Source organism: Notothenia rossii, assembly GCF_949606895.1.
Source record: "Notothenia rossii genome assembly, chromosome: 5".
NCBI classification, from domain to species: Eukaryota; Metazoa; Chordata; class Actinopteri; order Perciformes; family Nototheniidae; genus Notothenia; species Notothenia rossii.
The window spans coordinates 3,439,100-3,466,069 of record NC_136903.1 but is presented as its reverse complement, the minus strand read 5'-3'; the positions used below and the strand labels follow the sequence as shown (position 1 = coordinate 3,466,069).

Below are 26,970 nucleotides of genomic sequence, written 5' to 3'. Positions count from 1 at the left end.
GAAAGGCCCAGACAAGCGAAGCAAGAGATACAATAATAAAGAATACATGTGTACGGTATTTGTGTTGTGTTTCTGGACTGAAACTGGTGTGTGTTTAATTATTGACAAACACAAACACCACATTTTAAAATGTCGTTTTTGACTTTTCAGTTTATCTGATAAAGCCTGAGATTATTATTATTATTACTCATTTATATTATTCGGATTTGTACATTTTTGACGGTGAGACAATGATCGGAATGATTTGTTAAAATATCAGAAACGCGTAGACTTTTAATATAAAAAACCAAAATGTGAACATTAACGTCCTAAAATGGAAATAGCAATATAGCAAAACAGATAAAACGATGTCTTAAAAAGGAAGTATTTAAAACAGTAATATTAAGGATATTAAGGTGGTATTTTTTATGAAGGAATGTGAGACTTTTGTATTTCTATGGGATGCTTTAAAATATTTAAACACATTTCTATAAAATACTCGTTTTGCCAAAAATACAATCATTATTTTGTCATCCAGCAAATTATTGATAATCCTTAGGAAAACCAAAAAGCTCTTTATTACAAAAGGCCTTCGTTGTCGCAGGCCTCTTGTGTTTAATTCTGTCCTCCGGATGTTCTATACATAATAATCCAACATGTTTTATAACCATAATAATATTAATGCATGACTGTAATGTAGATTTGAGCACATTTAAGGGTTATTGTTAACAACCAAACCCCCGTGATGACATCCATTGATGGAAGCTGCAGGTGATAGATAACATAACTTAAAATGTCCTTAAACCTGACTTTAGCTTATAAAGCGCTTATCAACTACGTAAACGGAAATTAAAGTGTTGCCATTATTGCTTTAAATATATAATAATAATACTAACAATATAATCAGTTTTTTGGCAGCAACAAAAGGCATTCAAAGATCTTATTGCATTAAGATGTGTCATCAGAAAGCCAGTTAATAATGAGGGAGTGGAATAAAGGTAATTCAATGTGTAATGTGAAGTATAATTAAGACAGGAGTTATATGTGAATCGAAGCAATTCTGCAAAACACATATGGAAATAATTTATATGGAAATAGAACAAAAAAGTGCAAATGTTCATTATCGTCAAATTATTATTGACAGTGATGTGTCTTTTTTCTGCAGAGTAATTAATTATATAACCTTATCATTTACGTCTTATCTCCTGCTGAATTAATTTATATATTAATATGAGCTTTAAATATTTGTGTTTTATTGTTTTTTAATCTTTCAGTTTCATGTTTTTTAATAATCATGAACAAAACGTTCCTTTTTAAAATCTGGATGGAAAATGTGTTTAATTTTTTTCTCTCTTTACTGGAATCTAAGTTGAAACCAATCACAGCCTTTCTATTGAAATAATAATAATTGTAATTATTAATAATGTGTCCTTGCTCTGTTTGTGACAGCGGCGGCAGGGAAATGTTTGATGCTCATTTTAATGAGGAGAGAAAAGGAAGCTGATGGACGGCCGCCAGCGACAGTTTCCAAAGGAACAGAAGCCCTTAAAATAAAACCCTTAAACCTGCAAGATTAAAGGGAAATGGAGAATAACACCTTCTTTAAGAGGAAATACCAGAAAACAAAGACTTAAAGAGTCCTCTCCTGCTGATGTTCAGGTGTATATCAGTATGTAGTGTCTCTACTTTAAAGAGTCCTCTCCTGCTGATGTTCAGGTGTATATCAGTATGTAGTGTCTCTACTTTAAAGAGTCCTCTCCTGTTGATGTTCAGGCGTATATATGTAGTGTCTACTTTAAAGAGTCCTCTCCTGTTGATATTCAGGTGTATATCAAGTGTCTCTACTTTAAAGAGTCCCCTCCTGCTGATGTTCAGGTGTATATCAGTATGTAGTGTCTCTACTTTAAAGAGTCCTCTCCTGCTGATGTTCAGGTGTATATCAGTATGTAGTGTCTCTACTTTAAAGAGTCCTCTCCTGCTGATGTTCAGGTGTATAAGAGTATGTAGTGTCTCTACTTTAAAGAGTCCTCTCCTGATGTTCAGGTGTATATGAGTATGTAGTGTCTCTACTTTAAAGAGTCCTCTCCTGCTGATGTTCAGGTGTATATCAGTATGTAGTGTCTCTACTTTAAAGAGTCCTCTCCTGCTGATGTTCAGGTGTATATCAGTATGTAGTGTCTCTACTTTAAAGAGTCCTCTCCTGATGATGTTCAGGTGTATATGAGTATGTAGTGTCTCTACTTTAAAGAGTCCTCTCCTGCTGATGTTCAGGTGTATATCAGTATGTAGTGTCTCTACTTTGAAGAGTCATTTCCTGCTGATATTCAGGTGTATATCAAGTGTCTCTACTTTAAAGAGTTCTCTCTTGCTGATGTCATATAAAGGGATTATTGTTTGAATCCATTAACGAGTGAAAAGGCTTTTTAAATTCCCTCAAACCTTTTATATTTAGATCTGAGAGAAAATAGCATGAAGCCATATTAAAAGCAGCTTGATCCAAATTCATAAAATATAAAGGGAGGTTTGATTTAATGAAGTAACTACTGAAAACTGCTTTTAAATTCCCTTCAGAGCAGGGGTGTCAAACTCAAGGCCCGCGGACAAAATCCGGCCCGTGACTTCACTTGATGCGGCCCCACAAGAGCATGCAAAGAATATAATATATATTTATTATTATACGGTTACATGTCGATTTACAGAAGCACGTTGGCCATTAACTACATGTCCCACAATGCATCTCAAATGTGACTTTCTTCTCAGAATTTGACTTTTTTTCCCTCCAGAATTTGAATTTTATTTTAAAATCATTTTTGTGACATTCTCACTAAAGAGACTTGCAATTATTTGTGCTAGACTTCTGCTTTCAGACGTAGTTAATTATTAAGTTATTACCCTATCTGATAATAATACAATGCAGAGGCAATAATGTAATATCATACATACTTTTATATTTATTAAATGTTTATATATGTATTTTTATATAGTCTTGAAGTTACAGCCGGCCCTTTGAGTGCAACCAAACCACTGATGTGGCCCGCGATCAAGTTGAGTTTGACCCCCCCGACCCCCCCCGCTTCAGAGCCTTTAAAATTAGATAAAAGGGAAAATAACATGAAGGCATTTGAAAAGCAGCTTAAAGTAATAACAGTCGGGATTATTCGTAACATCAATTAATGGTTCAGTGTAAATGTGAAAAAATAAAGGAGACGTCTTCAAATTAAATTAAATTGCTCAAAGCTTCGCAAAATTCCTCCCAAAAATTATATAATTGCTCTGGATTTGTATAAAATAAACTTTAAGTATCCTTGATATAAAAACAAACCAAAAGATGAAGAAGCTATTTTGACTGAGTGAAAAACTATAAAAAACTCAAAGGGAAATCAGAATGCCGCCATGGACAAATGTCCAAGTTTAACACATTTTAAAAAGTACTTTTCCGTCCAAAATGTAACGTGTTAATCCTCGGCCGATGCTACACTCTTCCACTCATTCTTGTGAACAGGCAATCGTTTGTTTGTAATCCTGCACAAAGACAGATGAACCAAGAACATCATCATTTTGGCGAAAACCAGGGCCGTTTCTTCCTATAGGTGGACTGTGCACATGCCCCCCGCGGCCACTAGGGGGCCCCCAAGATGAAAGTTCAGGTTCAGCCTCAATATATTTGGGAAGAATACAAATGAGCCGTCTTTATTTGTAGACAGCCAAGCCCCCTCCTGTGTTCGGTGAAGCATTATATGGACCACAACATTGACCAAAAGTCTCTGTAAATAAAGCTAAAGCTGATGATGATGATGATGATGATGATGATGATGATGATGATGATGAGCATAACAATCAAATGTAGGATAAAAACACGACTAAACTGCAATGATAGCAAAGCTGTGGCTTGTGTTTTTGGGGTAATTAAGTCCAAATCATCGTTGGGCTGTCAGCCAATCAGTGATGTCTGAGGAAGATGACAAATGTAAATTATACATTGTTGAGTAAATGCTGCATCTCTTGTATTCATTGACGTAGAGGAGCCTTATTGTTTACATTTTTAATATCATTTTTGTACGTTTTAATTTCTTGGTTTTCGTGAAATTAGCCTGTTTTCCTCTTAAAGTGGAACAGATCCTCTGAAAGGCTTTGAAATATCCCCATTTTTGTTAAAAAAGTGTAAAAACTAGGGCCCCCAAACAGCTAGAAACGGCCCTGGTGAAGACAATTAAAAAACCCACGAGGTGAAAACACAGGTGCTTTAAAAAAACTTTTAATAGTGACATTTAGACACCTGAACAAAACAGGTGCACAATAAGACAATATAAATATACTTCTTCATATAGTATTTTTGTCCTTCAGTTGTTGTCCTTCGAAGCGGCACTGACACACACTGGATCTGACAGGTGAACAAACGGCAGCTTGTTAAACACGGTCTTTTTTTTCTCAACAACGACACGAAAACGGACGGCAGTGAGTGAGAAACATCCGAGATGATCTGTTCAAATGTTCTTGTTAAAAAAAAAATCCCGATGTTTGCAGTTCGTCGGTACGTTTCTAAGACTTTGATCGATGTTGGACATGATGCAGTACGACCATATCAACTCTACAGCTCAACATTATTCTTCACAACAGTAAGTTTCACGATGAACAGAAACTACATCAACATGTAGTCGTGATTCTGGACGATTATTCCCCAAATCTCAGAGAATTTCAACCTTTTGTGAGACTTTTTGTGTGTAGACCTGCGTAGATTTGTTTCCTGATTCAGTCCGTTTCACAGTTTCCAACTACTGTAGAAATATTTCATTTTTTTGCACGTTTCACCACCTGAGGCCGATGGTTGTTTGGGACATTTTGAGCTACGGAGAGTTCAGAAACTACAGCAGAGCAGCAACATATCAAGAGCTTGGAGTTGAATCCTGCTGATGTTCAGGTGTATATCAGTATGTAGTGTCTCTACTTTAAAGAGTCCTCTCCTGCTGATGTGCAGGTGTATATCAGTATGTAGTGTCTCTACTTTAAAGAGTCCTCTCCTGCTGATGTTCAGGTGTATATCGGTATGTAGGGTCTCTACTTTAAAGAGTCCTCTCTTGCTGATGTTCAGGTGTATATCGGTATGTAGTGTCTCTACTATAAAGAGTCATCTCCTGCTGATGTTCAGGTGTATATCAGTATGTAGTGTCTCTACTTTAAAGAGTCCTCTCCTGCTGATGTTCAGGTGTATGTCAGTATGTAGTGTCTCTACTATAAAGAGTCCTCTCCTGCTGATGTTCAGGTGTATATCAGTATGTAGTGTCTCTACTTTAAAGAGTCCTCTCCTGCTGATGTTCAGGTGTATATCAGTATGTAGTGTCTCTACTTTAAAGAGTCCTCTCCTGCTGATGTTCAGGTGTATATCAGTATGTAGTGTCTCTACTTTAAAGAGTCCTCTCCTGCTGATATTCAGGTGTATATCAGTATGTAGTGTCTCTACTTTAAAGAGTCCTCTCCTGCTGATGTTCAGGTGTATATCAGTATGTAGTGCCTCTACTTTAAAGAGTCCTCTCCTGCTGATGTTCAGGTGTATATCAGTATGTAGTGTCTCTACTTTAAAGAGTCCTCTCCTGCTGATGTGCAGGTGTATATCAGTATGTAGTGTCTCTACTTTAAAGAGTCCTCTCCTGCTGATGTTCAGGTGTATATCAGTATGTAGTGTCTCTACTTTAAAGAGACAAGGAAAGAGTTATTGATTGAAACAGAACCTTACCAATCCAAGCTTCCTGTCAAATAAAAACAAATCTCTTCAGTTGATTGTTGCTGCCGTTGCTGTAGATTAAAAACAACGTTAAAAGGCGACAAAGTCACCAAGAACTGTCAGTGTTTTTGAACAATAAGCTACGACCATGACGATGGAAAAGAAACAACAGGAAGAAAATGCACTGACGGCCATCGCTGTACAAATTGACATCAATCAGAGTATGGCTGCGTGTTGAAGGGGGCGGGGCTTCCTGTCCTGCAGGCGAGCGAGGGAGGACAGGGATTGGTCCGTCTGAAACCACGCCTCTTTTTTACTTCCCGTACATTCTCAGCAGTTTCAAGGCAATGAGCAAGAGTTTTTTTTTTACTAGGACGTTCAGCCACGATGACTTTGCTTCACACTTCTTCATCTACAACAGGGGTGTCCAAACTACAGCCTGAGTATAATCTAGTTTTTCTTTAACCTTGATTAGAATTATGGCATTTTTATTACAATTATCTTTTTATTTCTGTTGTTATGTATATTTCATATTCTGTTCTCGTACATATCATATTCTATTTACGTGTATATAGACTTTTTCCACAACTTGTTATTTTGTACTTTATCATGTCACTGCCATCTCTACTCTGCAGCTTTGTACACATGACAATACAACCTTTGAATTGAACTGAATGTTTTCTTCTTGTGTTCTGTAAAGTACGTTGAGCTTCTTTGTGCATGAAATACTATAACACCACTTGTTGTTAAATACCAACTATGTGCAATATATATATATATATGCTGTTAACTACTGTGAAATATATACCGGGCTGATACATTTTTGTATTTTTTGTAAATTGTGTAACTTTCTTACATTTTGTCATATTTAATATTTTTTCATGCATGTTTCTTAGGTAACATTAAGCTGTCTTTGGCTCTTTTCTGCTGTAACAATGTACATTTCCCCTCTGTGGGACTAATAAAGGTATTCTGATTCTGAAAGGTTATATACAAATATAGTTTATTATTATATTATTATTATTATTATGTGGACCTCAGTGATACAAGTTTGGACCCCCCTGATCTAGAACATAACTCACAGTGTGATGGAAGGTCCTGGTCCTTCAGAGAGGATGTGTGTGTGACGGTATGAAGTGTGTGTGTGTGTGTGTGTGTGTGTGTGTGTGTGTGTGTGTGTGTGTGTGTGTGTGTGTGTGTGTGTGTGTGTGTGTGTGTGTGTGTGTGTGTGTGTGTGTGTGTGTGTGTGTGTGTGTGTGTGTGTGTGTGTGTGTGTGTGTGTGTGTGTGTGTGTGTGTTCAGTCGTCCTCCTGGTCGCTGTCTCTCATGCTGATCCCCTGCAGGCCGTCTCCAGACTTCACGGCGGCGGTCGCCTCCTCCACCGTCAGACGGTTGTAGACGGTCTCGTAGCTCTTGTTGTTCAGCGAGACGTCCAGAACGCCCTGCAGCCGGAAGTCACGGTACGTCTTCTGATGGAGACAAGGAGACAAGGAAGGAGACAAGGAAGCAGGGGAAGGGAGGGAATAACAGAGAGCATCTTAGAAATGCAGTTTGGAAGAAACTTAGCGGGGAGATTGAGTCTTAATATTAACTTGTTGTACCATATATAGAAAAGACTCAATCATTATTCATTTATCATACAATAGAAAATAATGTGATAATATATAGATAGACCTCTTCATCATTTACCAATTATAATACCATTGATAATTTATTCATTATTAACTTATAGACAATAAATATGAAAAAAATAAATTTGAAAAAAAGAATTGGGTACTTTCCCTACCCATCGTACAACATGTTCATGTTATTGACTAATTGTACGACATACTGTATTGAAATGACTATAACCATTTTACGTTATCAACTTATCGTACAATATGTGGACATGACCTCGACCATTTAAAGGTATCAAAAAGATATATGGAAACATTCTTGAGAATTTCTACGTTATATGTAAATGATCTTTTTCTTGTTATTGACTTATCGTACGATATATGGAAATGACCTCCATCATTTGTACTTATGATATGTATGGAAAGTACTGTCATCATTTTGACCCAGCAGCCTGTCGTACTGACACAGGAGGCTGTGGCGCAGTGGGCTAGTGCGTTGGTGTTCGGATCAGGGGATTACAGGTTCAATTTCATTTCGTGGTTGTGTCCCTGGGCAAGACACTCGCCTAGGGACACAACGAAATGAAATGATCCCTTTGGCCTGAAGTCTTGATAGTTCTTCTGTTTCAGGAGATAGAAGAAGGAAACAGAGCGTCTGAGGAATGCATCGAGGAGGAGGAAGAGGGAGCTGCCGTTCTGCGTCTGAAAGGACAAAAAGCTCAAGGACAAACCGAGTCTTTTATGTGTCGGCCGAGGCGTCAAAAGGGTTTTTTACCTTCAGTCAGAAGCCATTATAATTCCTCGTCTATTTGCTTTCAAGTTAAACTCGCGCATCTCTGCACATTAGCAAACAATGAAAAGACAAAGCGTCTCAGTTGAGCTTTTGGTTCCCTTCCTCTTCTCAGCGCTGCTGCTTCAAGGACACTCCTCGTTTGATTCGTCCGTATTTTTCTTGTTGTTGTTCTTCTTCAATGTCACTTCTGGCTGTTTTACCGTGAATAAGACGTCATTTGAAGACAATGTTCTGCCAGTCTGAGGCTCTTTCACTGCCTTTCTTTTTACAGCAGAGAAAAGGAGACTCAAAAGTTAGAGAAATGTGAATTTAAAACCTGCTTGTTTTGGACCCAGTTTCTGGTTCTGTGGATCTTAAAACAGTTCGTACCTTAACGATCTTGATGAGTGTTTTCAGCTGGTAGACGTGCAGCTGCAGGTCCATTCTGTCCGTCAGCCAAACACACACCAACTTCACAGAGCTGCTGTACCATTGCTGTAAACAACAACAAAAACACAGTGATGTGGTCACATGGTGTTTCTGCGCAATTATGGATTATAACACACATGTTCAGCTTATCCTACAATATATAACAATTCTTACGTTATCTAGTCGTCATATATGGACATGACCTTAATGTACGATAAAGGAACAATTACTTTAACGTTATTGATCCATCACACGACACAATCCTTTTACGTTATCAATTGATTGTTTGATATATGAACACGAGCTCAATACTTTTCACGTCGTAGACATATCGTACAATAAATCGTGACCTCGATCGGACTAAATATGGACGTGATCCGGTTCGTTTTTATGTCAATTGTTTATTGTATGACGTATGTAAATGACCTGGATAAGTTCTTACGTTATGGACAAATTGTACGATATACAGAAATGACCTTGATCATTTTTACGTTATCAACCTATCGTCCGATATATGGACATGACCTCAACTATTTTAAAGTGATCAACGATAAAGTAACAATGACTTTATTGCTATTGATCTATCACAGAATATATAACCATGAACACGATCCTTTTACGTTATCAAATGACTGTTTGATATAGGAACGTGAGCTCAATACTTTTCACGTCGTAAACATATCGTACAATAAATCGTATTATCTTATGATATGTTGACATGACCTCGATCGGACTGAATATGGACGTGATCCGGATCGATGTCAATTGTTTATTGTATGTAAATTACCTGGATACCTTTTTACATTATGGACAAATTGTACGATATACAGAAATTACCTTGAGCATTTTTACGTTATCGACCTATAGTACGATATATGTGCATGACCTAAACACTTTTTACCCTAACGACTTATTTTATGTGTAAATGACCTGAATAATTTTTAGTTATAAGTTGGACACAACCTCAATGTTAGAGTACGATAATAAGCGATGACCCAAGTTGACAAAAAGTAATAACATAATAAAGCATTTTCTTGAAAGCAAAGTTGTCAAGGTTTAATATTTCCTACCAAAACTCAAACTAGGAGAAGTGAAAAGATCCTGAAACTGACACAAAACAGACTTTTCACTTTGTATCTGTAAAAGAAAGTTGTTTTTGTTCCTATTCGCTTCAATCCATCTATAATCCATCTATCCACCGTAACACACTTTTAACAAGCTTTGACTTTCCTGAAAAAACACAAAAAGTGGATTATTATTAGTTTTGAGTTTCACAATGAGACACATTAAGCCAAAACCTTGATTTGTAACAGCCTTAACCTTTAGAGTGGAGTAATACAAGGGATGACACATGACCCTCGGAGGCTACCATACATCTACAGGCTGAGTATAACACATTTCGCAGTGTAAAGGAAGTGACCCCCGAGCTCCAGAGCACATTATTCACAGAAACCAGCAGAAAGCGGATGTTTTTGAAGTCAGAAAACCGAGAGCAAACACCTTGAGGAGTTTCTTTAAATATGATTAAAAAGAACATACATAAAAAGAACATTATGGTGATGCGAAAGAGGGCGGTTAATGGTTTGGGTTCAGAGTTCAGAGCTGTCTTTAGAAACACAATGCTTCAACCCGAGGTCAAAGGATGAGCAGCATCCGAACGGCACAACTCAGAGAGAGAGGAACAGTTATTTATTTATTTAAAAAAGGTACCAATTTACTGTGAAACTCCTGAATGCAGCGTGTCAGGGGAAGAAGAGTTCACGGCTCTGCGTCGACCTGAGAAATAATCAGGTTCTTGCTTTGTAATTTTCATTAAACTCTCTCCCTTCACACCTCCCACCACCCAGCGAGAACGCAGAGGGAAATTGCTCTGACACCGTAATGACCCGTAATATTCAGATCTGCCTCAACAGACTTCATTTCACACCGACAAGGACTGCAATTACCTTCCAATTTGAGAGATAAAAGCCGTCCAAAGGTTATTTAATGCACTTGACAAAAGCCAAAACACGCCCGTGATCATTCGGGGGTCACGCAAATATTTGAATCCATTTATTGTGGGAGCGACACCGTCTCCTTTAATTATGTTAAAGTAATGAAGCAGTGTCAAGCAAAAGAGAATGAATGTGGACTTTCAATCAGAGGTCTTACAGACAGTGAGTCTGCTCTCAGAGAAAGTGTCTCCATGTCATTTGAAGGCTGTTGTTTGCATGTGCTCCACGCTGTGAAGAGGAAAGGGTTTTCTGACGCACTTTAAGATGCCACCGCTGTTTCCATAAGTCGTGCAGATGCGAGTATTTCTGCACTTTGTATTGCTTTGCCTCCTACAGGTAATGTGAGCTAGCAGTATATGCAGCGAACAGGGAGTGTGTTTGTGCTTCAAACTCTGATTTATCTCATTTCCTCCTCAATTCTGTTTGTTTAGGAAACACATCTTTGAGATGAGCACCAATTTTGACCTCTAAATGGTAAACATTATCAATTTCCACAGACACACATTTCAATTTGGGCCACCCTACAGCAAATGCACATCAACAAAATTAGCATTGCAATCAATTGACTATTTATTTATATTTATAGACACTGACATAAAAGACTACTTTGTGTTTTATTTATTTTATCTAGTCTGTATTCAATGGAGTTCTACTTTCTTTGAGCCACAGTCAAGGAGGTTTCACTTCTCCGTTGTGAGCAGGATTATGCAAAAACGAGTGACAACAAAAATCTGTTGATGAGAATAAAAAGACATTCAATGATGCAGCGGATCCGAATAAATGGGATGGAAACCCACATTGTTTTTTTACTAACGGAAAGCGCATTGGAGGTCTCTAACGGCTTGTTTCTTCTCATTTATTATTTCTAATACTCCATAGCAAGTCAAAGTCCTGCACTCTGGATTTCACTGACACACTATTGGCTTAAAAATGATCGTTTTCCTTCCGATATCAAAAGTACCAACAACTGAAACTGCAGCGACATCAACGTATCTTAAAATGACAGCAGCACTGAACGAAATGTTTAAATGTCCAACATTTTTCACATTTCCTTAATATGTCAAGTCTTTAAACTCTGCCAGAGTCCATGGGTGTTTCTCAATGTCGAGGACGCTTGCTTGGTAGGACATGTCTTCCGAGTCACTTCCTTCAGAAGCGAGGCAAGAATCCTTCCTGGCATTCGGAAAATTAAGAGTGGAACAGGCTATGGGAGGCCCCGCCTTACATTTTCCGCCACAGATTTCCGTGCGCAAAGCATTGTGGGGATTTTTAAGACCGCAGAGGATACACATGTGCAGCCTCGAAATTTCCCGCAACGAAGGACGCCGGACTCGGTAGAATTCCAAGGAGCCTGGACATTGGAACAGTCCTTCGCCGGCACTCGATGACGTAGTATGCTTGAAATAGTGGCTCTGGAGTATCCTTCCTCGACATTGGGAAACACCCATCGTTTCCTGTTAGTGTTTACTTCCTGTCTGTCTTCTTCTACTGTTTCCTGTTAGTGTTTACTTCCTGTCTGTCTTCTTCTACTGTTTCCTGTTAGTGTTTACTTCCTGCCTGTCTTCTTCTACGAGAAGGGTCTAGCTGCGGCCGTGGACAGTACACAACACTACACAACACTACACGACACTACACGACACTACACGACACTACACGCCCACCTGACACGACACTACGGTGGCTGAGAGGCACTACCGTTAAAAGCGAATTGACGAGATTTACATCATACAGCCCATGTAGTATAATATTTTACAAATGATGAATTACAGCAAACATGTGCAATATCTCCATTATTACAGCTCCGTGGGCAGTAAGGCGATAGTGTCCGTTGTTATTGTGCATCCATGAGTAAAGAGAAACTCATGTAGTACCGAACACGTAACGTAAACGTGCCGGGCGGCGCGGTCCCGTGGGTTGGATCCCCGTTCATAAAGCAGAGGAAAATAACTCTCAGAATAACTTTATTAGCACATTTTACAACTTGAGGACTGAATGTTTTTAATAAGGGCTATACAAGTGTTCATACTGGGTAGTTTATTTAGTTTAAAAAAAATGATCCAACGAGTTACAGACCACTCTTTCCCAATGTAAGTCAATGGGAAAAAGTGTTTCCGGGCCCAGCAACCTAACGGAAGTGTAGTACCGCAGTTTGGCCACAACGAATATTCTCATCAGACTCCGGCGCACTTTGGCGCACTTCCCGGGGGCTTGGTTCAACCTCCACTGTCCGCGGCCGCAGCTAGACCCTTTTCAGCCACCGTAGTGTCGTGTCAGGTGGGCGTGTCGCGTAGTGTCGTGTAGTGTTGTGTACTGTCCGCGGCCGCACCTAGACCATATTGTCTTCTACTGTTTCCTGTTAGTGTTTACTTCCTGTCTGTCTTCTTCTACTGTTTCCTGTTAGTGTTTAATTCCTGTCTGTCTTTTTCTACTGTTTCCTGTTAGTGTTTACTTCCTGTCTGTCTTTTTCTACTGTTTCCTGTTAGTGTTTAATTCCTGTCTGTCTTTTTCTACTGTTTCCTGTTAGTGTTTACTTCCTGTCTGTCTTTTTCTACTGTTTCCTGTTAGTGTTTACTTCCTGTCAACTGATTTTCTTTTAACCTCTTCTCTTTTTCTTTTCTTTACTGAAGACAGTTTAGCCATCATCAATCCAGAGTTTCCTTCTCTCCACAAATATCAAAAATAAATATTAAACAAGAACTCCACAAAGTTTTCTGATGGAGAAAACAAGACTGTTTTCCACAGCCGACGTAAAGTTGACCGGACCTCTTTCTGCGGATTGATATGACTGCACACAGTCCCTTAATGCTCCTTAGCAACAGTTTGTTCTCCTTAACAACGATCTGTTAGCAAAAAATCGAGGAATGTTGAAATTGACCAGGATCGAGTATTCAAACGAAGCCATAATAAGTAATGTTTAAAATAAATGAAGAGAAGAATAAAGTAGCATCAAATGGAAATACTCAAGTAAAGTAAAGCTATTTTCCACTCTCTTGGTGTATCAGCAGAGACATCCATTAAGCTTTCATTGCGGATGACAGATTCCTCCACCATCACTGACGTCTGCTCTTCCTCATTTCCTCCTCCTCTCCCGACCCGAAACACAACGCTGCAGTTTGAGTCGTGTGCTAATCGGCTCGCCGTGCTAACAGATGCTCGACCATGTTGAAATTACTGGACGATGTTTGCTGCTCCTGGGATGATTTCCTCTGACTTCTCTCTCCTCTTCCTCCCCCACTCTCAATTTCTCTGAGTCTCTGGGAGGCGAGTAGCGGATAATCATCGGCCCGACGCTCGCCTCGCGCGCCGCGTTAGCTGTCGTGGAAATTGAGTACGAAGACCCTCCTTAATTGAGCTGATTAGAGGACGAGAGGGGAAACAGATGGAGGGTATAAAAGGGGGGGGGGGGGGCTGCATTGGTCTTGTCAGAAACAATTTCTACGTGATGAAGAGGAGAGGCTTCCTGCTGGAGTCACAGTAATGATGTCATTTAAACATCTCACACATTGTCAAGGCTTGGCTAAAAAAAACAGTCATTTTGTAAAATAATTAAATATTAAGTCTCTCATTTAAATATGTATTATTATTATTATTATTATTATTATTATTATTATTTATAAGTCGTTGTCTTGAATCTGGTGCTGACATGTGGTGAGAAACAGATTGCAAAATTCTAGAAAATATAGATACCAAAGCAACAGAACAAATGAAGCACTGTAGTAAAAATAAAAGGGTATTCTGTATTGGATACAAAAGGATTCGTCTTTGAGCAACAAAAAAACACTCATCGCTAAAATTATTTATTTTCTAAAAAGAAAAACAAGGATGATGAAAATATTTGTAATTCTTTAAGGTCTTTTCCTTAATTATTGAGCCAATATATCACTTCTTTTTTCTAAACCTGCAACAAGAAAACAAACTTCAAATATTTGATCTTGTTGAAAAGAATAATAATATCGTTAAAGACTGATTTGTGGATTCTAGGACTTGAATCCACATCTCGTTTATTTATGTTCTTTGACAGCCTGCAGGTTTGTCCTCTAAAACGCTTCATTAAGGTGATTTGACTGCTAATGTGTGTGTGTGTGTGTGTGTGTGTGTGTGTGTGTGTGTGTGTGTGTGTGTGTGTGTGTGTGTGGGCATGCATTACACTCCTTATCCACACAAAGACGTTCCCTGGTGAGCACTTGTACACAAATAGATGGAGAGGCACATGTGAGCATGCACACACAGAAAAAGTGTTTACAGCTGCGTGCAGAGACCCCCCCTCAACACACACACACACACTCTTTTTTCTACTCTACCTCCGTCTGTGTTGATAAAGCTCCTGCTTGAAAAAAAGGCTCCAACATGAATTTGACTTGCTCAGACGCACGTAAACAAGACAATTGCATACCCATAATGCACCTGGCTGGAGGCCTGATGCTGCTGTCTCAACACAAGATTTACTTTCTCTATGTGTGTGTGTGTGTGTGTGTGTGTGTGTGTGTGTGTGTGTGTGTGTGTGTGTGTGTGTGTGTGTGTGTGTGTGTGTGTGTGTGTGTGTGTGTGTGTGTGTGTGTGTGTGTGTGTGCAGAGGGCCTTTAAAGTTGTCTTTGTATCGGGGAATGAGGATGAAAGCAGCATTTGTAGCAGGATAGGTTAGTATAACATTTAATAACATGGTTCTAAAATATGTCAGACCAGTATTAACATTTTCTTTTTGCTAAATCACATTTTTGGCGCAGAGAAGCAAAATGTCATGTGTGGGAATGTTGCGTTGATCCGAGTTTGCGCGGCATAAAAATACACACATATTAGTGTACATCTTTTTGGATTAGTTGTGGAAACAGCGTGGGAGGAATGTTGTTGTTTGTTGAAATTTAGGACAAAAAGGAGAAGAGAATAAAGACTTTAAAGATGTCTTTGTTTACAGTCAAGAATATACAGGCTGTCAATTACGATTCAACACATCGGGGATGGGTGTGTGCGTATGTGTGTGTGTGTGTGTGTGTGTGTGTGTGTGTGTGTGTGTGTGTGTGTGTGTGTGTGTGTGTTTCACGTTGAAAGGCTGAGACATTTGGAGGCCCAGCGTCGGCTCCTCCTCGGTGCATGACTGGCTGCTTCTGAGCTCCATTAGAGTCCTTCTACTCACACCCCCCCCACACACACACACACACTCTGGAGCCTCGGCTACAATGCTCTGAACCCTCAGGAGGCGGCGGGTGGCAGAAATCCATCGCTCGGCTTCGTGCTGCTAATGTGTCCGAGGCTCTGAGCTGCCATGTCCGCTGCTTTGATGCACGGCGGAGAGCTGGGGCATGTTTGGAAATATTTTTATAAATCTGAATCCTGGAGAGAGGTGGTGTGTGAGGAAGAGGGACGGTGTGGGATGGACGATGGAGGGGTGTGTGTGTGTGTGTGTGTGTGTGTGTGTGTGTGTGTGTGTGTGTGTGTGTGTGTGTGTGTGTGTGTGTGTGTGTGTGTGTGTGTGTGTAGACGGCTCTCTTGGTTCCTAAGTGATAAACAGATCAACAGAAGCGGTGTGTGTTTTCAGCTCACAGCGACCTGCTGCTGCGGCACAATGAAAGCTCTGAGAGAACATACACACCTCCCTGTGTGTGAGCAGTGTGTGTGTGTGTGTGTGTGTGTGGAGGTCTCTATCAGTGAGGTGGGCTTTCTAGACAGGTAGCTACTGCGTATGAAAAGATCTGATGCAGTAAAACATTATCGTCAACGTGTCCTCCATTTGTTTTAAATAGTACAAAATCGGACAGCAATCAAATGATTTGATTTGTGTCATTCTTTTTACAGGGCTTAGCTGGATACTCTATTCTGATTGGTCAATTTTAACATTACAGAGACTGCTAATTTCTGCTAAGAGATCGTTGCTAAGGATAACATACTGTTGCTAAGGAGGATCAAGGGACTATGTGCAGTCCAATCAATCCACAGAAAGAAGTCCGGGCAATTTTATTATCTGCTCTGGATTAGCTTCCTCCTTCAGAAAACACTGTGGAATATTTTTTGAATATCATTTTTATATTTGTGGAGAGCATGAAACTTGTAATGGCCGCCTCGCTGCAAATGATCCCTTTTTCTTCCTTTTCCCTTTCGATTAGTTTCCTGTAAATCAGGCTAGTTTTCCTTTTATCCTGCTTAAAGCTAACTACCTGAACAGAAAACATGACCTCCTTGGTGGAGGTAATGATGCTTTAACTGGAGTCAACATCAATTACAACTTACACTCAGTAAGCAATAAAGGGTTAAGATAAGTGTGTTCGGTGTTTACCTGCAGCAGGTACATGTGAAGTTGATATTTAATTGAGTCATTATTCACACAAACACAAACGCTACCTGTCAGGAAAACATAAGCATTGACTTCTTGTTTGTTACACGCTCATAGCGGCTATTCAACTCACTGCTGATTCAAAGGTTTACTGCAAACGTTGGTCTGTTCGTCGGTCACACTCCCACCATGACAGTTTACCCGGCTTCAGTGCGAGATACAGTACAATGCTTTCTGATTGTCAACTTGTCTGAGTGAAATAACCTAGAAATGAATAAAAAACTGAAGCAAAGACCAGAGGCCTGTACTACGAAGCAGGATTTTCCCTTAGCCGGCTAACTTCAGGGAAAACTCTGAGTCTCCGGTCCTACGGTACGAAGCTGGTTCTCTTTTTAGCAGGCTAGATCTCCATGGTAACTTATGCTGAGCGGCTAGCCTGCTCCGGAGCAGGTTAGGTTGCAGGCTAAGAGCTCAACTCAGTGAAAGCACCGCCTGCTGACCAATCAGAGCTCAGTATGCAGAGTTTAAAGCGATCAAGTCATATTACAGGAGAAAGGAAATACAGAAAAACTGCCGTTGCAGGAAAGACGGCCGGCAAAAATCACCGACTGTGTGAACGTGAACATTAATAGAATATCACCTCCCATCTTCAGAGCAATCTGACTATTATAACATTAGCGTTAAGAAAGCTTACTTAAATATCTGCCACAACATAAGTAACCGGATCAGAGTAACATTAAGTACAGTCCGCGGCATATCACATCATAATGTATCATATATCTCCTTATCTGAGTCAGCTGAGCCATATCTGGCCGTGCAACACTCACAGTGTCACATACTGTATGCAGAAGTATTATTTTAAACACATTAAGTTGACGAAACACTCGAGACAAATGTAATTAAAGTCAGATCGTGTCTTAGACGGGGCAGTGATATCATAAACCTGTTAATGTACGCATTCAAACACTTGTTCTGTTACCAGCTGTATTGACCTTGCAGGTGGAGCTATGTGGCTTTGATCCTGGATAAAGTGTTTAAAGAGCATCTTGCATGTTTTTATTTTTTCTACATTTATGCTTAAACTTGCTTGAAAATTACAATTAAAAAAGTGAATGCAGGATTTGATATGTTTTACGAGACATTCAGAGGGAAAGGAGCAATTTTGAGCTCTGCTACTAAAAATGGCTTTTTTTTAAGGTCATACGTCAAACGCGTCATATTACATCACGCAGGGGACACATCTCACTCTCTGACCGCGGGTATAGTAGAGTTGCGTTGAGTAGAGCGGTTGTGTTTTAAGTAGCTGGTATTTGTCGGTAGTTTTACATTGTATTTCACCATTTGTAATCATGGTGCAGTATTGTGTTTGTGCAGGTTGCACAAATACCAGCCTGTCAGGACATCGAGTCCACAGTAAAAAGGACCGGAGCTAGCGTTCGTTCCTGGGTGCGTTGTGCATCCACCTCCCTGCAGCACATACTCTTCACAGCTTTATCAGGAAACCATATTACTTCTCTCTCCCCCCCCCCCCCCCCCCCTTGTGTTTGTTTGTTTCCCCCTGTCTGTGTTGTTTGTGTGGGCGTGGTGGCTGTCACTCCTGGCTCCCGGCTCAACCTCCACTCACCTGCTGCAATCAGCTGTGCACCCTCCCCGACTACACACCTGCTTTCCATCAAGCCATTTACAACGGCATATCAACGGAGGCTCCACAACTTTTCTTCGCCAGATCGTCAAGTATCAGCCGTATCTCGCGTCTCTCCTCCGGTACACAGCACCGTAGTGTGGAGTTGCATTAGGTAACGCTGATACTTGCGCATTAGTTTCTGTTATGGATCAGTATCAACAGTCCTGCCAGTAACGTTACTATATTATCAATGCTACTTTAGTTATAGCCTGATATATGATAGCTAACTTCACAATGTTGTGATGTGACGTTAGCTAACATTCTGTAGCTAACGCCGGTCACTCACCAAGATAGCTGCTCTGTTCTCCACTGGTTCTCCTCACACCACAGCTCCATTTCTCTCTGATGGCCGTTATTTCTTCTAATCCTTGGCTGCTCCTGGTCTCTTGGACGCCTAGCAGGCTCATAATTATAAGGTTGTGGTCCGTCATATGCATTTGAATATTCATGTTCAACTTCTTCTGTGTCTTCTGTGTCAAAACCAGCATTGGGATCCATGTTTATTAATACGTTACACCGGCCGCTCTCCCCCTTGTGTCCCCCGTGTTACGTCACACGCGGGAGGTCACGTGCCGAGGCTTTTTTATGCGGAAGTGAACCTTTCTTACAAAAATGACGCCAGATGTCACTGTAGTGTATATTTCTGTATATTTTTGGGAAAATCTAGTGTATTCATCATTTTCCTACACATTTATTCACAGGTGTCTTTAACCTGGAAGTTGCTCTTTAAGTCATGGATGTTTAAAGTTTAACTTCTTCATATTTGTCTAATATTATAGTTGACTTTTCATTCAGGAAGTATGACGCGGCGCTGTCAGTATGCTTCTCCATGTTTGTGATTGGTCGAATGCTCCAAATACCACCCCTTTCATGTGAACGCGCACCTAACTAGATAGGACACGGCTGGCTTGAGCGATCCACTCGATAACCCGCGTCGTAGTGCCGTTTAGCGAGAGCGCGTATGTTTTGGATTAGGCCAACCGGCTAACTCAAACATAACCAGGTTAGGCTGAACCAGCTTCGTAGTACAGGCCTCTGTTTGTCAAGCTGTTTAAAACGTAGAGTATAAAAAGCCTAACAATAGATTTTTGTTGAGATATCTTGAGAGAAAAGTATTTGTGTTTCTGCATTGTTCATCTGAGGTATAAACATCGTAAGTACAACGTTATTATAACCGATAGAACTCCAAAAGTATGACCGGTAAACCGGCTGTGTTTTAGACTCACCTCGAACACCTTCTCGGTGTACAGCTCGTCGTTGACGCGGTCCCGCAGGATGTCCTGGTTCTGCCGGATGAAGGTGATGTAGGTGTCGGCCAGATCCATGCCTGGTTTCTGCAGGAGAGAGGACACACACACCTGAAGAAGAGCTGCAGGGAGGAAGAGGCAGGATACGAAGAACGATGTCAAACATGCAGTGCGTTCAGCCTGATGGTGGAAAGGATCATGCCTGGCATTCATCGTGCAAAGCTTCGTCCATGCTGATCATCAATGATATCACACCACAGGAGAAGGTGACGATGGAACAAACCCCCTGATGATAATGGAAAACATAAAACAATACAAAGAGAGTCCTGCGATAAGTTCAGCTAGCTTCTATAACTCGACGCCGTGTCATTGACGGTTTCCTACGTCAAGAGACAGATATCTTACCGGGCTATCGGACCAACAAACAATGGAGAAAAAAAAATCTATTATAAAAGACATTTGCACAGACCAAACTACGGAAAATTGTTGATAAAGTAAGGCTCTTAAATAAAGTGATCATAACTCGTTCAATGTGAAATATATAAAGACTGAAGAAAAGCCTTACCTTAGAGTATTGGTATTTCAATGTCAATGAAACAACTCAGTATTTATCAAACTCTGAAGAGCAACACGTGACTTGACGGTCTCATTGAGTCTCTACTGATCTGCGATAACAATTACCGAGGCCATTTTATCAAGACAATCGGAGTAAAACTCAAACGTTTGCCTCTGAACTGGAGAAGGAGAAGTATAATGGGGAAAATGGAAATACTCAAGTAAAGGCAGTACCTCAAACTTGTACTCAAGTACTGTTCTTAGGTAAATGTACTTCCCCCACTGGTTTTCATTAAGGCAAACTCGGGTAAACTGTGAAAACACAACAAATGTTCAGCATCTCCCGCTGAGTGCTTGGTGAAAAGAAGAAGAAAATAAATCCACTTCCTCCGTGTTTGGAGTATCAAGAAGCTTCTGAAGTGTGTGTGTGGCTGGGAGAGGCAGCAGTGTGTGAACCTGCTCATTCACACTCCCTGTTGTCAGGGGAGATTACAACTGTAATGCTTATTGTAATTGCTTTGACATCTTTCACACCCGTTTTCTCTGAGCCGGCGTGCGTCCTTCCCCCCGGGGGGGCTGTTGTTCTGCTGTCAGATCCCCCGTGGAAACACAAGGAAGTGGAGCCTCGAAGAAAAACCCAGAAACCTTTTGGCTTCACTTAGAGGCAAAAAGGCAGGTTGGAGGCTGATTATGAATTTGGGATTGTAACCTTTTGCTCGTCAGAGACAACACTAAAGAAACTCAAACTGTCACATGCTAATGTTGGAGAAAAGAGCTGGATGTCAGCACCTTTAGTGCCTTCACTTTGGTTTGGAGAGCAGAGGCAGCTGAGGGGACTTTTAGCAGGGAGCTTACAGACGATTCACCACACACCACATCTCGTAAAGGGAGGAACTATCAGACACATTTGTTTGTTCTTGGTGAAAATAAAAAGCATCAAATGTACTTTGTCTGCTATAGTACGCTTAAAATAAATGCTGTCTCAATGTACCGAGACTTCTTCAATGAAGAGCTGCAACCATTCGTCGATTCACGGAAACTTTGATGAAAACTATATCGATAAACCAAAGAAATAACTGCAGTCGGTGCAGACTCACTTTTGCCTTCAAGACTTCAAGACCGTTTCTTTTGAAAGGAATTTCTCAAGTAAACACACCGACACGTATTCAATATAGAGCTGCAACCATTAGTCGACTGTCAGTACAATCCTTAACAACATTTTGATCCTTTCTTCATGTAATTAAAATGCTGTCTCGGTGTTGCAAATATAGGGATTTCCTGCTTTTTCAGTTTGATATAATATTAAAGTAAATTCGTTTTTCGACTGACAGAGCAGAACATTCAAAGACATAGATTTTTAAAGATCTGGTTTGGACATTTTCCACTATGTTCTCACATTTTATAGACCAAACGATTCCTTTTATAAATAATCTGTAACGAAACCAATTGCTTTTTGCAGCCGTGCATAAATGTTATGATTTCTGTTAAATATTTCCTGATAAAAACGGTCTCAGCAGCTTTCAGGACTCTGGAACAGCCAGCCTGAGATCAGTCAGAGACGCTCAGCTGTGATTCAGACGGACAAGAAAACCTGCAGATACCAGAGGTTAAAGTGGGGTCACATGGCTGCAAGGGCATCTGGAGTCTGAGTGTGTGTTTAGGAAAAGAGGGGGGTGTGTGGTGTGAGTGTATTGTTCAACCAGAGAGAGGAGGCGGAGGCTCCCTGATTGACAGGCCTGTCAGAATCCCCATAATGCTCTGGAGTGAAAGTCCCAGATCGAGTATGATTGTCGAATGAAGCTCAGAAATCTTGACAAGAATGAACCCGGTGAATCTGAAGCCTGTTTGTTTCAGGACTCGTCATGAAGCCTCTGATCTGATCCAGCAGACGCTTCCAGGTCACGTCCACAACGATGCAGGTACATTTCAGAACGGTGTTTGAATGTCAGGGGCGTTTCTATCCTCAACTAGCGATTCCTCCTCATCAAGTTTTCCATCCACACTTTAGACCCAGAGGAGTTGCAGTGGTATGTTGACGATTCAAATCTTCAGTATTGGCAGATAATCCGAGCCGTTATCTTGTTGCATATTAAAGTCCAATTTATACTTGTGTGTCTGCGACGGTCCGTTTATAATCCTTGTGATGCAAATTACTTCATCAGCCATGACCATTAGTGGCTAATCAAGAAGTGGCAAGAGCTGTTCCCTCAGCAGAACTGCTGACCGAAGAAATATAACAAACTTATTGATTTGATTCAAGAACAGTTGTGTAAGCACATTTACAAATGCTGCCGTTAACAGCACGCGTCTTTAAAAGGAATGCCATTGAACTCCTGACAAACAACGTATTGCGGAGGGTGGATTGGTGTGCACTCGTGGAATGACAAACTGATTGTCTCAATTGTAGTAAGAATTGAACTCTCTACACAGAGTTTGTACTGGGCTTTAGACTCTTTGACTCTACAACCTTCCCAATATTCGTGAGTCCTGATTCTAGGAGTTTTTTTCCACTGCTGGTTCAGGAATCTCCTTGACCCAAAGAAAATAATTATCCTTCACAACCTTTTTCCACCAGTGGATTCTTGAATTGCTAACACAACATGCCCATGGCCTTTTGGCAACAACTCCAAACAAGCCTTAACCCTAACCCTACGTTTCCAATGTCGCGGAATAAAAAACTAAAGAACTAAAGATCGCCTTAGGCTTTGATTTATCAGATTTTCCCGCCAGCATTCCCAACCAGAATCAACCGATACCCAGGTGGTGGATAGTGGACATACAGCCGTAGATATGAGAGTAGAAATTCAGTCTTCTTTGGCCTCATATGTTCTGGCACCAGGTCAACGAATGAACTATCCCTGGATCAATCAAGGTGCTTGCAAAGGACAGACATGCATAGACTTGCCAAGCCACATTTGAAAATGGAATTAGAAAGTTGTCTTCAATCTGCCAACTCTAGACATGACTTTGCAGTGGATTAAGATAAGCAGGAAGACTCCTGTCAAAGACTATACTACAGATAATAGATGATTAGCAATTCTAACATTTGCAGACAGAGAAATTAGCAATCGTTATTATAGTTCAAAGAGGAAAACAGTCAAAGTTAGCTTTATTATGCAAGATGCTAAACTGGTCGTAACGGCTTTGTCATCGGATGCTGTGAAAGCAAGTTTGAGGCTGAAGTGCGGAGAGGACCAGCCGAGGAATAACCAAACCGTGATGTATTTTAAAGGCTTTCTTGGCAAAGACGATGGACTTTATGTTTCTAAACCAGGCGTGTTTCAGGTGAGACAAAACATTGACTTGTCAACAGTAGGAAATCAAACTTGAACTCTATGACCCTCTGACATCTTAGTTCTAAAAAGAGAAATCTAAATGTTGCTTTGTGAGATGATGTTTTAAACAACATTGTGTTCCCTACTTTACGCACCGTGCGCAAAGATAGCAACAAAAAAAAGAAGGTTTTTACCAGATTTGGTTTGGAGGGAATTCACTAGCCTGCACATCGCTGACCTCAACCCCACCCACCACTTTCCAACAAGTACAGGAGGAAGGAGTGAGGGAGATCAACTTTTAAAAACGTATCCGCACAAGTGTGAACAGGGTCAAAGCAGGAGAGACATCTGTAGTGCAACATTCCTGATTGTGTGTGTGTGTGTGTGTGTGTGTGTGTGTGTGTGTGTGTGTGTGTGTGTGTGTGTGTGTGTGTGTGTGTGTGTGTGTGTGTGTGTGCCACTGGCAACATATTACTGCCCTTGTTGTCACTGGAGACATCAATTTCCCCTTAAGGCTTAGTCTCAATCATTTACCTCTCCTTTCTCTCGCTCAGACGAGGTGACAAAGCGGCGTGACAGATCGGAGACGCCGGCACAGTTCCAGCCACTGAGATTAAGACTTTAACACGAAGAGGAAAGAGAAAAAACAAAAGATACGAGCGGCTCGGAGCTCTTGTCACGCTCTGCCCTCTCTTTCTGTTTGGTCTTCTGCACTGTAGCCAAACACCAGTAATCCCCTCCGCCACGGGATAATGGCCACCTGGATGCCCGTCAACATTTGACAACAACGAAGATCGAAAAGAAAATAGAGAGTGTAAAATGAAGACGTGTTCGTGTTGGGATACAGACAGGGAGGGGTTTGGCCCCTTGATAATGCCCGTTGATAATGAGCGGTTTGTGGGTGAGGAGGGGGAGGCAGTGAAATGCCAGGTAATCACACACTGTTACCGGCCTCCTTTCCTGCCCTGGATTCACTTCTGCCAGGTGCACGGTGCGTGTGTACACGTATAAGTGCTGGCACGGCAAAAAGTCCCGATATTATCCGAATGAACCGGGAACAATGTTTAAGATGCATTAATAGAGAAGAGATCAGGTTGGATCGGATGCAACTAATAATAGATTTCACTCACTGTACATATCCATCAGCAGTCATATTGCTTATTTTTTACGACAAAAAGCCTTAAAAAAAATGGCTGATAAATATTGAATATGTGATTACTAATGAAGAGCAACAGAACTTATTTTAACGAGATGAACCAGATCCTTTTGGGTATTTTTGATGATTAAACAATAATGAAAATATACATTTGCTGGTTTTCTGTTGATCCATTATGAGTGAATTTGACATTCATTAAAATAAATGGCTAAAAGATTCTGAACACAAGATATATATATTTTTTCCAAGCAAATATTATTTTAGCTTTTGTTTTTAAATGTGTTTGAGTAACTTGTATATTTCACACGTTAAAGGGTTTTGTAGGTTAACCTTTTTGCCGTATTTGAAATTGGACTTAGGTCAAATGTATTTTTTGGAAAGGTGAACAATTTAATTTCAAAGGTGTTTAAAATGTTGAAAAACGCACGTGATTTTAATTGTTTTCACACCTCACACGTGATTCCTTCTGATAGTATGGACAACTTTATAACCCCAAATGTCACCAAGCGCTCCGGTTTGCGTTTAACGTTTTAGTGTCCTCTGGTTTAACGTTTTGTTTCTGGTGCACTTTTAATAAAGATGTTTGTGTTTTGGCACAATTGTATTTTTATATTTGCATCGTTAGCTGCAGTGTGTTTCCGTTAATGGCAATGTTTTGGGCCATTTTAGCGCATTTGCACCTGCTGGTCACCGTAGAAACATTAATACAATAACATTTAAAAAACTGGTCAATATACACCAAATTAATACAATTATAAAAGGTATAAAAACCTGTGAGTTTTAACCAAGGCTCAGCTTAACCACTGAACTATTTCATCATTATGAATGTCCTTTTTGTGGTGGAATAAATTAAAAGTTAGCGTTCAAACACTCGTAAATCACTCGTATTGTAAGTCAAATATAAAAGGCATAAATACATCAGTTGCAGTTGTTGGATAAATAAATAAAAAAACAGGCATTTCCAGCTTTAAATACAGAGAAATAAAAGTCTCTAAATTGAAAACCCTCGGGGGAGCAAAGCTTCCTGTTTTTGTGAAAAGCTGTTGGGGGCGGAGCCAACCTCAGAAGCCCCGCCCACCTGCTCACCACCTCACCTAGGATTAAAAAAGGATTACCCGCGTCAGGTTCCCTCCACACAAAAGACCAAAAAGGCCAAGGTAGCGGTTACGTTATAATTTCAGGGGAGAAGGGAAGTCTGGACGGGAACCAGAGAACATGATGGGATATGTGGGCGGGGCAGAGGATTAAGGAGGTGAGATGTTGTTGTCAGCTGTTCAGTGACTCAGAGTTTCTCACATCTGAGTTTCAGCCCCGTTTTTTTTTAAAAAGGCAACTTCAGATAAAGCAAATTCATCATCCTAATATCAATTCATCATTTCCTCCATACTAACAGAGCTGTTCATGAGGATGGCAGAACTCATAGCATGCATATCAACTTCTGTTATACCAAATATAGAGCTCTCAAAATAGTCTTCAGAAACATTTCATTTACAGCCAAACTCCTCAGAGGAAGACAGGATGTGTGTTCCCTTTCCTCCTTCTTCTTGTAGTCACATTGCTTTTGGATTGAAGCCTGAGAGGTTTGAATATCTTTAATCCCAGAGGACACTTTTAAAAACTGCCAGCATTCATAAAACCGAACAATGGAAGAAGTAAGAATCTCAGAGGAATTGGTTAATCGCTGCTTTAGGAAATGAGCGGTCACCATGATCTAATTGTGGAGATAACCCACTCTCTCCTTCACACCCTGAACGCCTCGTCACCTCCACACTTTAACTCCTCTGATCCCTGCCCATTCGCCGCCGCTCATTAAACGCTTTGCCGCCCACAAAGCGACACTTCAGCAAAACACATCTCCAAGGACGAGAGTGCAATTAATTAAGACTTGTTGTGTGATCTTTGGCTCGGAATAAAAAAAACCTCTTTATCTTTCACACATGTTAAACACGGCACGGTGAGCGAATGCAAAGAAAAACGCTTTGCATTTCTTTCCCCTCGTTTCTTCGACTGTGTGAAAGCGCACGGAAACAGTGATATGGGGGAAAAGAGGATGGACATGGTGAAGAATAAAACAGCGGGACTCACGGGGACCTCCACATATTTGGCAGCTGCTTTCACCTTTCAGAGGGGGGGGTGGGGGGGGGGGGGGGGAGGAGAAGGTGAGGAAGGAAGACACTGGAGTTCAGCTGAGATCTGGTTTCCAGAAAATAACAGGTTTCCTCAGAGACGGAGAAAGAAACGCGCTCTGTGTTCGCGAGGACAAAAAGGAGCGTACTCAC

General features: G+C 40.6%; 1 protein-coding gene across 1 annotated transcript in view; it reads right to left on the bottom strand.

Annotated features, from left to right (window-relative positions):
• Nucleotides 1–4,218: 4,218 nt before the first annotated feature.
• LOC307041248 (calcium-dependent secretion activator 2-like) overlaps nucleotides 4,219–26,970 on the bottom strand; it is a 182,756-nt gene continuing 160,004 nt past the window's right edge. Inside the window, exons 16-19 of the mRNA XM_079684557.1 lie at nucleotides 26,777–26,809; nucleotides 19,685–19,792; nucleotides 8,477–8,581; nucleotides 4,219–7,167 (exon numbers count right to left, since the gene is read on the bottom strand). Coding sequence (XP_079540683.1) covers nucleotides 6,997–7,167; nucleotides 8,477–8,581; nucleotides 19,685–19,792; nucleotides 26,777–26,809 — 417 coding nt within the window. The 3' untranslated portion in view covers nucleotides 4,219–6,996. The remainder of the gene's footprint in view (nucleotides 7,168–8,476; nucleotides 8,582–19,684; nucleotides 19,793–26,776; nucleotides 26,810–26,970) is intronic.